This window comes from Cricetulus griseus, chromosome 3 (assembly GCF_003668045.3).
Source record: "Cricetulus griseus strain 17A/GY chromosome 3, alternate assembly CriGri-PICRH-1.0, whole genome shotgun sequence".
In the NCBI taxonomy this organism is placed as follows: Eukaryota; Metazoa; Chordata; class Mammalia; order Rodentia; family Cricetidae; genus Cricetulus; species Cricetulus griseus.
Window position 1 is genome coordinate 83,239,752 of NC_048596.1, and position 13,747 is coordinate 83,253,498.

Consider the following 13,747-nt stretch of genomic DNA (forward strand, 5'->3'; position numbering starts at 1 on the left):
GCAGAAAGGAAAGTCATACCTTCCTCCTTCAGATTGTCACCTTTCCTGAAACAAAGGCCAGAGTCCAAGAGTAGCAGGCACTCTGATAGATTTGGATTTGAAATCAGTTGATTTGGGCTACCAATTCAATGTCTAAAAATGACTTTCTTCCTTCACTGGCAAGAGAAAGAAGTGAAGGAGGAGAGACAGAAGAGGAAGCCAATCAGGTGCCGTGGGTGTTTCTCTCACCCACAATGAGCCAGGTTTGCTTCTGGGCTTCTGGATTCCCCACTATTTTCCAGTGTCCACTGTTGCTTGAGCATTATCTCCCCTGATCATCCCAGACAAAGAGCTGACTTCCTTACAGCTGGCTGACAGTTAGGAACCTTCCAAAAGCCCCAGCTGCCACAAGCTTTCTGACCTGGGAAGAGTTAATAACAGAAGCAAGCCTGCCTGCAAAACTTACTCATGTCTGCTGAACCCCCTTTCTTGAATGGTCCCCACCATCCTCAAACTGTCTTCTCTTTGCCTTCTACATGAGAAGACATGAGACTCTAGGAGGGACTCAGGTGAGGGAGCAGCTTATATCAGACCTGGAGCCAAGTCACCTACAAGCCAAAGGGGTTCTCTGTGTCTTTGACACCAGCTGTCCTTTCCCAGCCAGAGATAAAAGACAGCATGAATGAGAGGCAATGAATAGGCTTTTATTTCATACTGAACATCTGCAAAGCCTGGTCCTCCATGAAAAAATAAAAACAAACAAACAGAAAACAGCCAAAAGTCTGGCAAAGGTTAAAAACAAAAAAACAAAAAGATTTCCCATTACATCTCTAATTAGTAAAACCGAATTTAACCAATAAAGATGAAAATAGAAAGAGTAGCTTCTACATCTCCAAAGAAAGGGCACTTAATGAGGCAACCTCCATATTTCTTGATCCATCTAAGCTGGTTTTAATACTATCTTTAAATAATGCACACAGAGCTCTCCATTACAAAAGCTTTTGTTTATTTTATGAACACCAGTGTGGTTGAGCGCTGAGACTTTGTGAAATGATCTCGCTGTCCTTGGGCTCTGGGTTGTCCTTACTCTCCACCTCCCTCTTCATGGTATGATTAGATGTCCTCATCATCCTTAGAGTCACTGCTGACATCTGTGTGGTGGTTCTGTTACCCTGAGTTCTGAACTGAGACTGTTGGTTCTGGGTTAAGTTAATGCAGCCATTTACCAGTCTGCTTGGAGACCCATTCATCACAGCTAATATCATGTTCAATACAGAGCGGACCAGAGTACAGGGATTCAACAGGAGGAATCCCACAGACTCACCAGAAGAGCTGGGAACTAAGTCTCCAAGAACACACCTGGGAGTCCTCCACAGGAGTCTATGCAGAAGCAACACAGCCACCAAAGCCATCTCAGAGGGCCTAGGGCACTCTTCCAACAAACAGGTGCAGAGTACGGTTACTCCCAGTGTCTGCCTTAAACCTTTACTGCTTGGACTTCAGAAGAAAACAACACAGCTATGTATTCATTTATGTGTGTGTCATGTACATGGTGGTGGTGGTGGTGGTGGTGGTGGTGGTGGTGGTGCTGTGTGTGTGTGTGTGTGTGTGTGTAGTAAGAGAACAACTCCAGGTGCTGTTCCTCAGACAACATGACTTTTGAAAGTCTCTTGCTGGCCTGAGCTCATCTAAGGCTGGGTGGCCAGTAAACTCTAAGGATTCAACTGTCTGCCTCCCTGGCATGGAAATTACAATACACACACTACCACACCTGTTATTTGCTTATTTGTTCTGTTTTTAATATGGCTTCGGGGATCAAATTCAGATCCTCATGCTTGTATGACAAACACTTTAAAGACTGAGCCATCCAACAGCCTCAGTATAGCTATCATCAGAACAGCCAACTAACTATCTTCCAACATGTTAATAGGACACTTACAAAAGTCACTCGTCAAACCCAGTTGGAATCCAGTTAGGACTGGGGTTGGCACTGTGAAAATGATAGTCTGGTAAGTTACATCTTCCCACTTACTTGCCATATTATTCACATGCAAAGCCACAAGAGCCTTGAGGCAGACATTTAAAGAAACACAAAGCTATTAGTAGCATTTTTAAAAGTAAACCCCAAGAAGTGGGGGAAGGGTGCACCACCAATGCCACAGGTGCTGCTTCTTGGTCTGGATGGGGGTGTCTTGGGTGTGCTTAGTTAGTGACCACTTATCAAACTGTACATAGAGAAAGCAGAAAGAGGAGAAAAGGGGAGAGGGAAAAAGAAAGAGAACAAAGAGCAGTTAAGTGAATATAACAAAATTCAAGAACTGCAAAACTTTTATACAGACATGAATAGATGCAGCCCTTTGATGATAGCTTTAATTGTTTTGTTTTGTTTTCTGTACTAGTAAGGGAAGTCAGGGTCTTGCACATGCTCAACTACATTCCCAGACCCCAAAACATCTTTGTGAGAGCTGCTAACCCTCCCCAGATCAATGGTGAATTGACATCGACATTGGTGTCTGCAACTTAGTTGGGATTCCTGCAGCCAGTTTGGAACTCCTCTAGCAAAGAGCATCCTTCCAAAATATATCCTCAACCCAAAGTAAGCGAAATACACACCAAAAATAAAATGAGCAAAGGCAAACTGCCCCACCCTAACCTTAGCCCTCCTCTAGACTGGGGTATCTTACTTTCCCCAACACCTCAATGGTTGCCTTTACTCTTCAATACCTTAATTTTTATTTCATTATGATTATTCTGCTTGTGCATCCTCCTGTGTCCCAAATGTAGCCAGCAGAAAGCAGGGACTCAGCTATGCCTCCCACATTTTACACAGTGATTGACACATAGCAGGCCCCCAAACAAGGAATCAATGTGGGTGGCTTGTGAATGCATGATTCCTCTAGGGAGTTTCATTCATTCACAAATTCATTCAATCATTCAATCAATCATCATGGAGGATTATGGATAAAAGCTCCCCCTCCCCCACTCCTAGATAAGAGTCCCAGCATCCATCTCTCTGTGGCTTTCTGAGCAACATAACACTTGCTTCTCCATTTATCAAATTTAATCTCTATGACCCATGGAAAGAGTTGGGTTTACACACATTATCAGAGGAAGCTCCAAAATGACTCACAGAGGTAAAAGTCAGACATTGTTGATACAGTTAGTTCTCAAGCCAAGGAAATCCAGAATGTTCCACTGGTTCACCAGCCTTTTTCCTTCAACAACTCCCAACCTCCCAGTGCCAACCATTGCAGTGTAAGGGCATGTGGAACACACAGGTGGGTGGGGGTAGATGATTCTAGATATCCTGCTACTCACAAAGTGGAAACCTCACCAAACTACAGAAGCCAGGATTCTATTTTCATTAATGAGGTTTGCCTTCTGAATGGTCTGGTGTTTGAGAGAATTTACATACTCTGGGGCTCCACTATCTCTATCACGCCAAGGGTAGGTGAAAACAGTTGAGGTAATGATCGACGGTAGCCATTCTCAGCCATCCACAATGTTCACAAATGCCTTGCAAACATATAGCAAACTCAACAGGTCAGAGGAATTACTTAGTAAACGAGGGGTTTTTTAAAGGATCTGGGAGAGGGCTCTAAGAATTGGAGGGTTCAGGGTATGATCATTTGCAGCTTGGTCGTTCATAACAAAGAAAATGTGACACAAGACTGTTACCCCTTGTAACTTTGAAAAGAATTACAAAAATTCACAGATTTATGGCACTTACTATATAGGCAGAGATTTGCAATCCCGTGAATGGATGCATGAAAAGACAGACAAAAGGGTAGATGGATGGATCATTCATATATGTATATATGAATTGATGATGGGTAGACAGAAAAATAAATACATACATACATACATGTGTGTGGATGGATACATAAGTAGATGATGGATGGATGGATGGATGGATGGATGGATGGATGGATGGATGATGCACACATTGATACATGTATTAAGGCAAAACAGATATTGATGATAGGCCAGAGTTACCTCTCATCACCAAGGCCCATTAGTTTGTATCAAGGCCACAGAGTTTCAGACAAGGAAACTGAGCCCCAAATACATAAAGACAAGAGCCTGGCCTCTATCATAAATGGCCCAGAATCTGCGCTGGCCACACTTACTAGTCTGCATGCTCAGTCTTTCAGGTATAATATTGGGGAGCTTAGACCTATGAATGGAACAGATCAGCCCTCAGGTCAGGAGGTTCTGAAATGGCAGGAGACTCAAAAGCTTCTGGGGCCTTTGATGACACTAATTCTCACTCCCCTTTTCCCAGAGAATACCTCTCTCTTGTATGCAAGAGGTCATCTCTCATCCAAGCCCAGCAGAGAAGAATTTGCTGCTGGTAGGCTGCTTATGATTGTGACTCCAACCTTTGCCTGCTACACACTTCATGCAGGAGGGCTTGGAGCACTGGATGGATGGATGGATGGATGGATGGATGGATGGATGGATGGATGGATGCATTGATGCATTCATGAATACATGGATGATCAAATGAATGGATAGATGAATGCGTGAATGGACAGATGAATAGATGTATGTAAGTATAAGTGAATAGATGGGAGGAAAATGGGACTAATAACGAAAGATTCACCAGCAGTGAACTCAAAAAAGACTCAAACACAGTCTTTGTAGTCAACACCCTTAAACTCCTAGTTTGGACTCTTCTCATGGATTTAACTTTCATCCGATTCATTGTACAAACTCATTATTTCTAACCAGTAAAAACCAGAGATGAGATATCAGCCTTCATTTGTAGGCTGGTGTAAAGGATTCGGTAGTAGAACTGTCTAGTTAATCCACAATGTCTGGTACAAGAACACAAGTTACCCTCCTTATTATCATTATCTCCTCCATTATTATCACAGTTGCCATGTGAGCATGTCTAGGATAGGGAACCTCCCATAAACTTCAGCCTTACAGCACAGGATCACAGGAAATATCCCAAAGCAGACACAGATAGGTCTTAGCAAATTGCTTCATTAGCATCCCCTGACCCATTAGCCTGGATTAGGTGCCCAGATAAGCCAGGGTCACATGACTGGGGCAAGCCAGATCTCAGCAGGAACAAATACACTTCATTGATTTCAAGAGGCCAGGTGGATGGGGATAAACCCTCAAAAGAATTGAGAATGAGTTCCTAGCTTTCCTCATCTTCTCAGGGGTCTGGGCTTCTGGCTCTGATACTGATTGACACCACTCTCCCTCCCTCAGGCTAGGGTGACAACCATCTACTTCCCACCATCTTCCTATAACTCTATGTCTAATGGTGGAAGGATGGGCTAGCCACAGGGCTCATAGAGGCAGAGCCTGGGAAGTTTCCACAGGCAAACAAATAGTGCCTGTTGCAAGAGGAAGGAAGTACCCACATGGACTGCATGTTCACAGAGATAACTCTTGCTGCAATGGCCCAGGCCCAGGCTTCTCCAGAGATAACTACTGGGTGGTTTAACTGAAAAGTAGAGCGGGAGGAACAGCGCTGAGGACCCTTTCCTAGAAACCTTACACAACACCCTCCTGTTCCTAGACCCTCGACACTGATTCCAGGACTCCTTCCCTGGGCAAGACCCAGCAGGTTTCATAGTCAGTTACTCTGTAGTATGTTTCACTATAGGTCACACTTCTCTCTTCCTTTTCTGGAGCTATAAAATCGTGTCTTCAAATAGAATGCACAACAAAGGATACAACATAGCAGAGACCAGGATGAAAAAGTCTACATACCCAAAATGGGACTGGGAGACAATATATCATACTTAATTTTTGTTTATTAAACTCAAGAATTTTGTTAAAAGAGTAGGAATAATTTTTGGTGCTTTTGTCACCCAAACAAGGGGTGCCACATGGTATAAGGGATATATATGTACATGTGTTTGATTACAGAAACCTGTGTCTGTGTGTGTGTCTCTGTGTGTGTGTGTGTGTGTGTGTGTGTAAGTACCTACTAGACTCCTTCAATATATGCAACTAAAGTGTAAAACACTCAAACCTTGGCTTTGGGGTTTGGCATCTTGTTGGAATCAGTGGAATTCTGGACTGCTAAGGTTAGATGACAACATTTGCAAGACCTTAGACAAAGAATGTGTAGTAGACCATTCAGAGAATGGACTGCATGGGTTCAAATCTCAGCTCTGCTGCTTACAACTGAGCTATTCACATCCTTCTCAGGGATCTGGTGCTTCTCAAGAGACTGAACATTTTTAGGAATCTGTTAGGAGAGTGTTTTACAAAGCTACAGAGACAAGGAGTTCAGAACTCTGGGCAGGCTTAGGCAAAAAGCAGCCTAGGATTGCTTCCCATTTTCTTCATCTGGGAAGCAATGAGCACAGCAACAGTCAGTTCCCACCTGCTAGGGGGTGGAGATGAGGGCCCAGTGACACAGTGAGATGGTGTCTGTAGAGCCCTTTTTGTGTGTGTGTTTTCTTTTTTTTCTTTTTTTATTTGAATTACAAACAAGATTGAATTACATGACAATCCCAGTTCCCTTCTCCCTCCCTTCCCCCCACCACCCCCCAACTAAAACCCTACCTATCACATATTCTTTCTTCTAATCTACACCTGACTCTACCTTTCTGCTCTCTCATGACCTGCAGAGCCCTTTTTATGCCTGCACTGTAACTAGTAATCATAAGAACAACAATTCCTAGTTGGGTACCCCCAGTTTCAACTTTGTATGAGTAAGAGAACATCTTGCTTCCTGGAGTAGAGGTGTAGACAATCAGTGAATAGTATATGGAGAGATAGACTGATGCAGAGAGAGGCAGAGACATAGAGACATACATGCATGCATAGACAGACAGACAGACACACACACACATGCATGCATAGACAGACAGACAGACAGACAGACAGACAGACAGACAGACACACACACACACACACACACACACACACACACACACACACACGTACACATACACACAAACAAGGCAGGGATTTGGTGGGAATAAACTTAACAGATGCAAAACACCAAGATAATATCTGGCACACAGCCAATGCTCAATAAATGTTACTCTTCTCTTCTTTCTACCTCATTCTGTCCTGTGCCAAGGCTGGCCCAAGCCAAAGGAACCTGAGGCATTCTACTGCAGAATTTCGATCAAACTCCATTGTGTGGGGCAAACTAAGTAACTTTGAAAAAGCAAATGTTTATTCCAAACACTCTTGGATTTCCTTCTGAGAGACCAGCTGGCACTGGCCTGTCTATCTGGGCCCAGAACAAATCAGTTCTCATGAATAAGTACCTTTTTTCCTCTTCATCCCACATTACAGAGTAGCTGAGAGAGACCTGACTAAACCATGGAAGTGCCCTGTTGACTCCTAACGTTTGTATTAGGACTATGACATGTTCCAGGCATGATGGAACACATCTATAATGCCAACACTGAGGAGGTGGTGAGAGGCAGGTCCTTGGAGCCTATTCGTGAGCCAGCCTGGTGGAATCAATGAGCTTCAGTTTCAGTGAGAGACCTATTTCTCTTCTGCCTCTTTAAATTGGGTTTTGCCAAAGCCATGGTGGTACATGCCTTTAATTCCAGTACTCAGGAGGCAGAGGCAGAGGCAGGTGGATCTCTGTGAGGCCATCCTGGACTACAGGACTAGTTCCGGACAGCTAGGGCTATTACACAGAGAAACCCTGTCTTGACCCACCTTGCAAAATAGGGTTTTGTCACATATAGTGTTTGTTACTTATTCATTTTGTTTTCCCTAAAGTTGCGGTGGGCAACCATTAGAAATGAAGAGATGGGGCCAGAGAGACAGCTCAGCAGGTAAACACACTGGTTGCTCTTCCTAAGGTCCTTAGTTGAATTTCCAGCACCCACATGGCAGCTCAAACCTATCTATAATTGTAGATTCATGTGGTCTAATACCCTCTTCTGTTGTGCAGATGTAACTGCAGACAAAATATTCACATCTTTTTTAAAAAGAAAGAAATGAAGAGACGAGGGCTGAGTGATGACTCAGTTTGTAAATGCTTACAGTAAGTACAAACATGAGTTGGATCTCCAGTAAAAAGCCAGGCTTGGTGGAATACATCTATAATGCCAGCACTGAAAGGTGGTGATAGGCAGGTACTTGGAGCCCATTGGTGAGCCACCCTAGTGGAATCAGTTTGAGGTTCAGTGAGAGACTTTCTTTCAAAAATTAAGCTTCCCGATGATGGAAGAGGCTTCCCAATATTGACCTTTGGCCTCTACACACATGCACACATACATACACATGCACCTAGATGCACATGTCCACACACCCACAGGAACATGCATACATATGAGCACAAGCACATGTACACACACAATCACACAAAGATTCGGGAAGAAGGAATGAAAATGCAGGAACTGTACAGCTGGTGTATTGATGGGGGAATCTTGAAGTCTCTGCACATAGATTTGCAACCCCTCTCATTATAGGCAGTTCAGAGTGGACAGGTAGATTCTTACTACAGAGGTAGGCTTAAGGATACTTTAAATCCTAAGACACACACACACACACACACACACACACACACACACACACACACACACACCACCACCACCACCACCACCACCACCACCACCACCAGCACACAATCAACTTTCTATACTAACTCAACTCACTGGTTATTTTTTTCCTGTTAAGAACATGGATCAACATTAAACAATTCCCAGAATAGAAGAATTTTAAGTCTCAATTGGTTTCCTATTAGAAAATTAGCAAGCAATTCACCACCCAATCTTCTAAAGGATTTTAAAAAATAAATGAACGAATAGACTACAGAAAATGCTTGGAGTGTGTAAAAATGGAAGCAAAGTGACTACATACACGTGTATATACCCATGAATGTCCTACTACTTGAATGCTCTGAAACTCAAATTTCCTGAACATAGCCATGACATCATGAGTGGAAAATTCTAAACCTGCTTCATATGACAGGTCACAGTTAAAATGCAGACACAAATAATGTGCAAAATTACCTTTAGGCCATGTATATAAGGTATACATAGCATAAAAATGAATTGTTCAAGCCATGCATGATTGCATATAGCTGTAATCCCAGGAGGGTCATGATTTTGACACCAGCTTGGGCTACACAGTAAGACAACAAGAATTAGGAGGATGATGTGGTAGAGAAGAAGGAAGAGAAGGAGGAGAAGGAAAGACGAAGAGAGAAAATAATTTTGTTTACTTTTTGTGTGTTTAATCTTGGGTCTCACTCTTCACCGTACCTTGTTATTTATATGCTAATATTTCAAGATATCTTTCAAAATCCAAATACTCCATTCACAGTATTTCAGATAATGGATACACAGCCTGTATTTATTATACTATTATTAAATAATGTAACTACTTATGCTTTTATGTACCTATTTTATTTAGCATTTCCAATGTGTGGTTAAGTATATGGCAATATCTGCAGCAAGATAAATATTGTTCAGGGATGCACACTTCTGTATACAAAGTGTAATGCCTTGCTCAGACAAAATATTTCCCTGGGAGTGTAGTGGAAACAAGTCAGCCATCAACCCCTGCCTGTCCTCTCCTCTGCAAACATTTGGATAGAAAGAAAAGCTTTGCCTCCAACGCCACTGGAACCATCTTCCAAAGTCACTGCTAATGTCTGAAAGAATCCGGGGGAGTTATCTCAGTAATGTGAAGAATGAGGGATCTCTGCGGAAAATCAGCATTTCAAAGGGGTCAGATTGTGTGTACAAAACCCCCATTCTACTGTAAGTGTGTAGCGGGCAAAAAAAATACAAAATTAGATTTCTTAAAGGAAACTTACTAGGTAAACAGTGTATCTCAGGGCACAAGTGGTAAATGCTGGGACTATAGAGACTGGCAAGGGGAGTAAATAAAGGTATGGCATTAATAGGCACAGCTTTCATTTCCTCCTGAATCCATTCAAGACCTGGTGGATCTTTTTGACAGTCCCCTCATTCCTCCTACTTTATATCATCTACAGCTCAGTGCTCTCTGTTTTATATTCTGAGAGTACAGTAAAGTCCACGTCTTACCGAGATCCAGAGAAAACTCCCTGCTACAGAACTCAGCTGTAATCCACATCAAGCTAATGTATGAGTTCAGAGAGGCTAGCCAAGTGAAAGAGGGGATGCTGGTAAACCTTTGCAGGGATGCCCATCTCACCACTATCCTCACCAGAGGGCACACACCTTCTGACCCTGCCTGCATACAAGCCTGGGGGCTCCTTCCTCCCTTCTTAAGTGCCCCCAATGCCTGGCCACAGGTCAAGCTTTGTACCCAGGCACTGCTCTCCAAACATGTTCAGAAGCTGGAAAAGGAAGAAAGCAGCCAGGGGAAGCAGACAGCTCTGGATTAGGGAATACTTTAGCCATAACAGCTATTTGACACCCACCCACCCAGGCTATGACTCTCCACCCTACCCTGCTCCAGCTGCCACGAAGTGGAGCACAGAGATGAGCATCATTGTCCAAGCATATGCTCCTGTGGTATTTGCAGAAGCCATCTGGAAAAATCAGAAGGTGTGTGTGTGTGTGTGTGTGTGTGTGTGTGCGCGCGCGCGCGCACGCGCGCGCACACATGCATGCACAAGAAGCTTTTAAGTGTGTGTGTGTGTGCTGTTAATGCACGCATATGTGTGAACAAGTGTGTCTCACTCCTGACTGCCCCTCTGAATCCCTCCACAGTATCAAGCAGGCTGGCAGCCCAGGCAGGGTCCAGAAATGAATGGCATGTTGCAAGGGACCTCAGTGGTTGTTAACAGTCTGTGGCTCTCTCTGCCTGCATCCCAAGCTCCAGCTCCGGTGGACTTTGGGAACAGCCTGCCCCCTTCTGGTCTCCTTGAGCTCCATGAAAGGGCAGGGGCTGGGGTGGGCACAGCTTGAAGAGGATAGACCCCTAGGTCTAGCCATCCTATGCACAATGCAGCCCCTGGAGATGAATGTGAGAAAGGGGGAAGAGAGGAGAGAGACAAGCATATGACAAAACTCAAGTCCAAGAGCAGCAACAAGACAGAACGGTTGACAATTACCAGGAATGGAAAAGTGAAAGAAAAAAGAACAAAATGCAAATATGTCTACAAGGGAAAGTTAAGAAATGGAGGCATTGGAAGGATACAGGTGGGAGGATGTATGCAAACCTATGGATAAAAGCAAGATTGCAGACAAGCCCAGTAACTCTGCTGCTAGGATTGGGAATCCAAAAACACATTTCAAAGGGGAAATGGCACCCTGTCACCCACCTATTCCAGACTTGATGTGACTGGGCTAGGACAAGAGGGAATAATATGCCTAGCTGAATACTCATTGAGGGGTTGCAGATTGCTTCAGAACATCAGTGAGTTAAGAAGAAACTAGCAGTTTGTTTCTTTTCTTCCCTTCTTGCTTATCTCAACAGGTGGTCTATGTACCCTGAAAGAACCACCTGAACCCCATTTGCAGCAGGTACAGTGAGTCCCATAGTCCCCTCCCAACTCTGCCTGTTTCCACACTGGGCCAGCAGTGCATGCTTTTAGTCCCTCTCTCATCCCAGTAGGTCTCTAATTCCAGAAAGAATAGTGTTTTAGCCAGAAAACACGATCAGCTCCAGGAGTTCAAAGGTGGTGAGTGTGTGGTCCCCCTTGGGTACAAAGAAGAAGGACTTGGGGACATTGAGAATGCTCTGGTTGTCATCCACAAGCCTCACTCCACTCTGCACCACAAGTGAGGACAAGACCTCCCTGGTAGCTACACAACAGCCAAATGCCATCAGATCAAGTACCTAGACTGCTTCAGTCCACAGGCACAAATAGCTACACTCAGGCAACAAGGGTCAGGACAACCCCAAAGAACTTAAGCACATCAGAAAGTACTTCTGACATGCAGTGTCAAGGCAGTCTTCAGCAAAGGCTGTCAGAGTGACAAGCAATAACAAGGACCTTTCTCTTCCTAGGATCCTAGGAACACTCCCCTGGTGGCTACTGCCCTTCAGATGCTAGGCAATTCTCTGCAGGGAACTGGGAAGATGGACAGTCACATGGCATCTCATGTCAGCCTTCAGACTGACAGACACCCATTCCCACACAGAGCAGAGACCGGGTCCCATAGTTAGGGACTCAGATTGCTTGCCCTTCTAGTTCAGTAAAAGGTGAAACAGATACCCTCAAAGAAGTTGAGGACAGGGGAAGAAGACAAGCTGGTGCCCCGCCTAGGCAACCAGCTGCCCCTAGAAGAACTGTGGAAGACAGTTTCCAAGCCCTGACTGTCCACATCGGAGAAGGCAAAGCTCAACTGGAGGTGTGGTGATAATGTAGCCAGATAGACAGTTAAATGCAGCTGGCCACCTATGTTAAGTCAGAGACAGCCAGCTGGGACCAAGGGGCAGTGCCCTGAAGCTGCGGATCTGGAAGAAGTCAGGGAGGACAGGAGATGGCAAGGTTAGGGACCAAGGAAGGTGGAGACAGGAGCAGACACCCAGAAGGGAAAACAGGACTCAAAGTCAGATCAGGCACTCATAACCCAGTGTTGATTTGGGTACTAGGGACATGGTGGAGGACTTAAGACACTCATTCCATTTCTCTTCTCAGCCTACAGCAAATAGCTCAGACCAAAGAGGCTGCCTTGAGAACCACCCTGAGCAGCGGCTGAGGATCCGGTCACGATCCAGTGCACGCACTCCGGTGGGAGTCAGGCTTCAACGCCCCCACCTAGAGAACAAGTAGGGCACCCAGCAAGAGTTACAAGGAACAAGACCCCCTTAAAAGCGCATCTCCTCTGGAGCTCACTTTCCAGACCCTAAGGGGGCGGTCCTCAGACTCCGCACAGAGCAGCGGAGCTCAGTGCACGACCCTGCAGCTGCCCAGGGCAGACAGGGCAACCAAGGCGCAGAGTCCCTTCGGATTCCCGGACTTGGGTGGCCAGGACTGGTGGGAGGCGTGGGTAGGGTCGCTCAGCTGTCTGTCTAGCCGCGCGGCTCCCGATCCCCTTCTGAAAGGACACCTTACCCTCGCCCGGGCGGCCAGTGCCCCGCGGCTGCCAGGCTGCTGCGCGCGGGCTCCTCCGGGGCCGCCTCCTCGTGCTCCTCCGCCGGCTCGGCCTCCGGGTCCTCCGCGAGCTGCGGGCGGATGGGCAGCCAGGTCCCTGCGCTCCCGGCGAGGTGCCGCGGGCTGCTGCTGCTGCTGCTCGGCTGCTCCCGCCGCTGCCCCCGCGCGCCGCCGCTCGCCAGCCCCAGAGTCCAGGCTGCTGAAATTCCACACCACCAGCGTCTGCAGCAGCAGCACCATGAGCGCCGCCAGCAGCGCCGAGTGCGAGCGCCGCGCCAGCCTCCGGGCGCACGGCGCCGCCACCATCTTCCGCGGCGGCCCGGGGCGAGCGGGGTGCCGGGACACCCCGGTGCGCGCTCTATCCCGGGGGCTCCGCGCTCGGGCCCCGCCGCCGTCGCCGGGGCTCGCCGCTGCTCCTCCTCCTGCTCCTCTCCTCCACCTCCTCCTCCTCCCTTTCCTCCTCTGCCGCCGCCGCCGCCTCCACCGCCGCGGCGCGGAGTTTTCAGACGGGCAGGGACCCGGACGTCACCAGGAGGAGGGGAAGGCGGGAGGCGGGCGCGGGGAGGCCGCGGAGGGGGCGCGGCGCGCGCGCGCGGGGACACGGCTAGAGGAGGGAGCTAGCCCTCTGCGATTTCCCTCCTCTCGGGCCAGGGTCCCCACCCCACCCCCAGGGTTCTGAGGTGGCCGTTCCGGGGACCAGGCCTGGGGAAGGGGCCATCAGGGACCCGGGCCTTGAGCAGAGGGCGGGGCCTGGAGGAGGAGCCGAGGGCAGCGTGAGGAGGA

At 46.8% G+C, this 13,747-nt stretch overlaps 1 protein-coding gene across 1 annotated transcript in view; it reads right to left on the bottom strand.

Moving 5' to 3' along the window:
- Xylt1 (xylosyltransferase 1) overlaps nucleotides 1-13,404 on the bottom strand; it is a 287,358-nt gene extending 273,954 nt beyond the window's left edge. The window contains exon 1 of the mRNA XM_027410153.2: nucleotides 12,926-13,404. Coding sequence (XP_027265954.1) covers nucleotides 12,926-13,270 — 345 coding nt within the window. The 5' untranslated portion in view covers nucleotides 13,271-13,404. The remainder of the gene's footprint in view (nucleotides 1-12,925) is intronic.
- Between the last annotated feature and the right edge of the window lie 343 nt (nucleotides 13,405-13,747).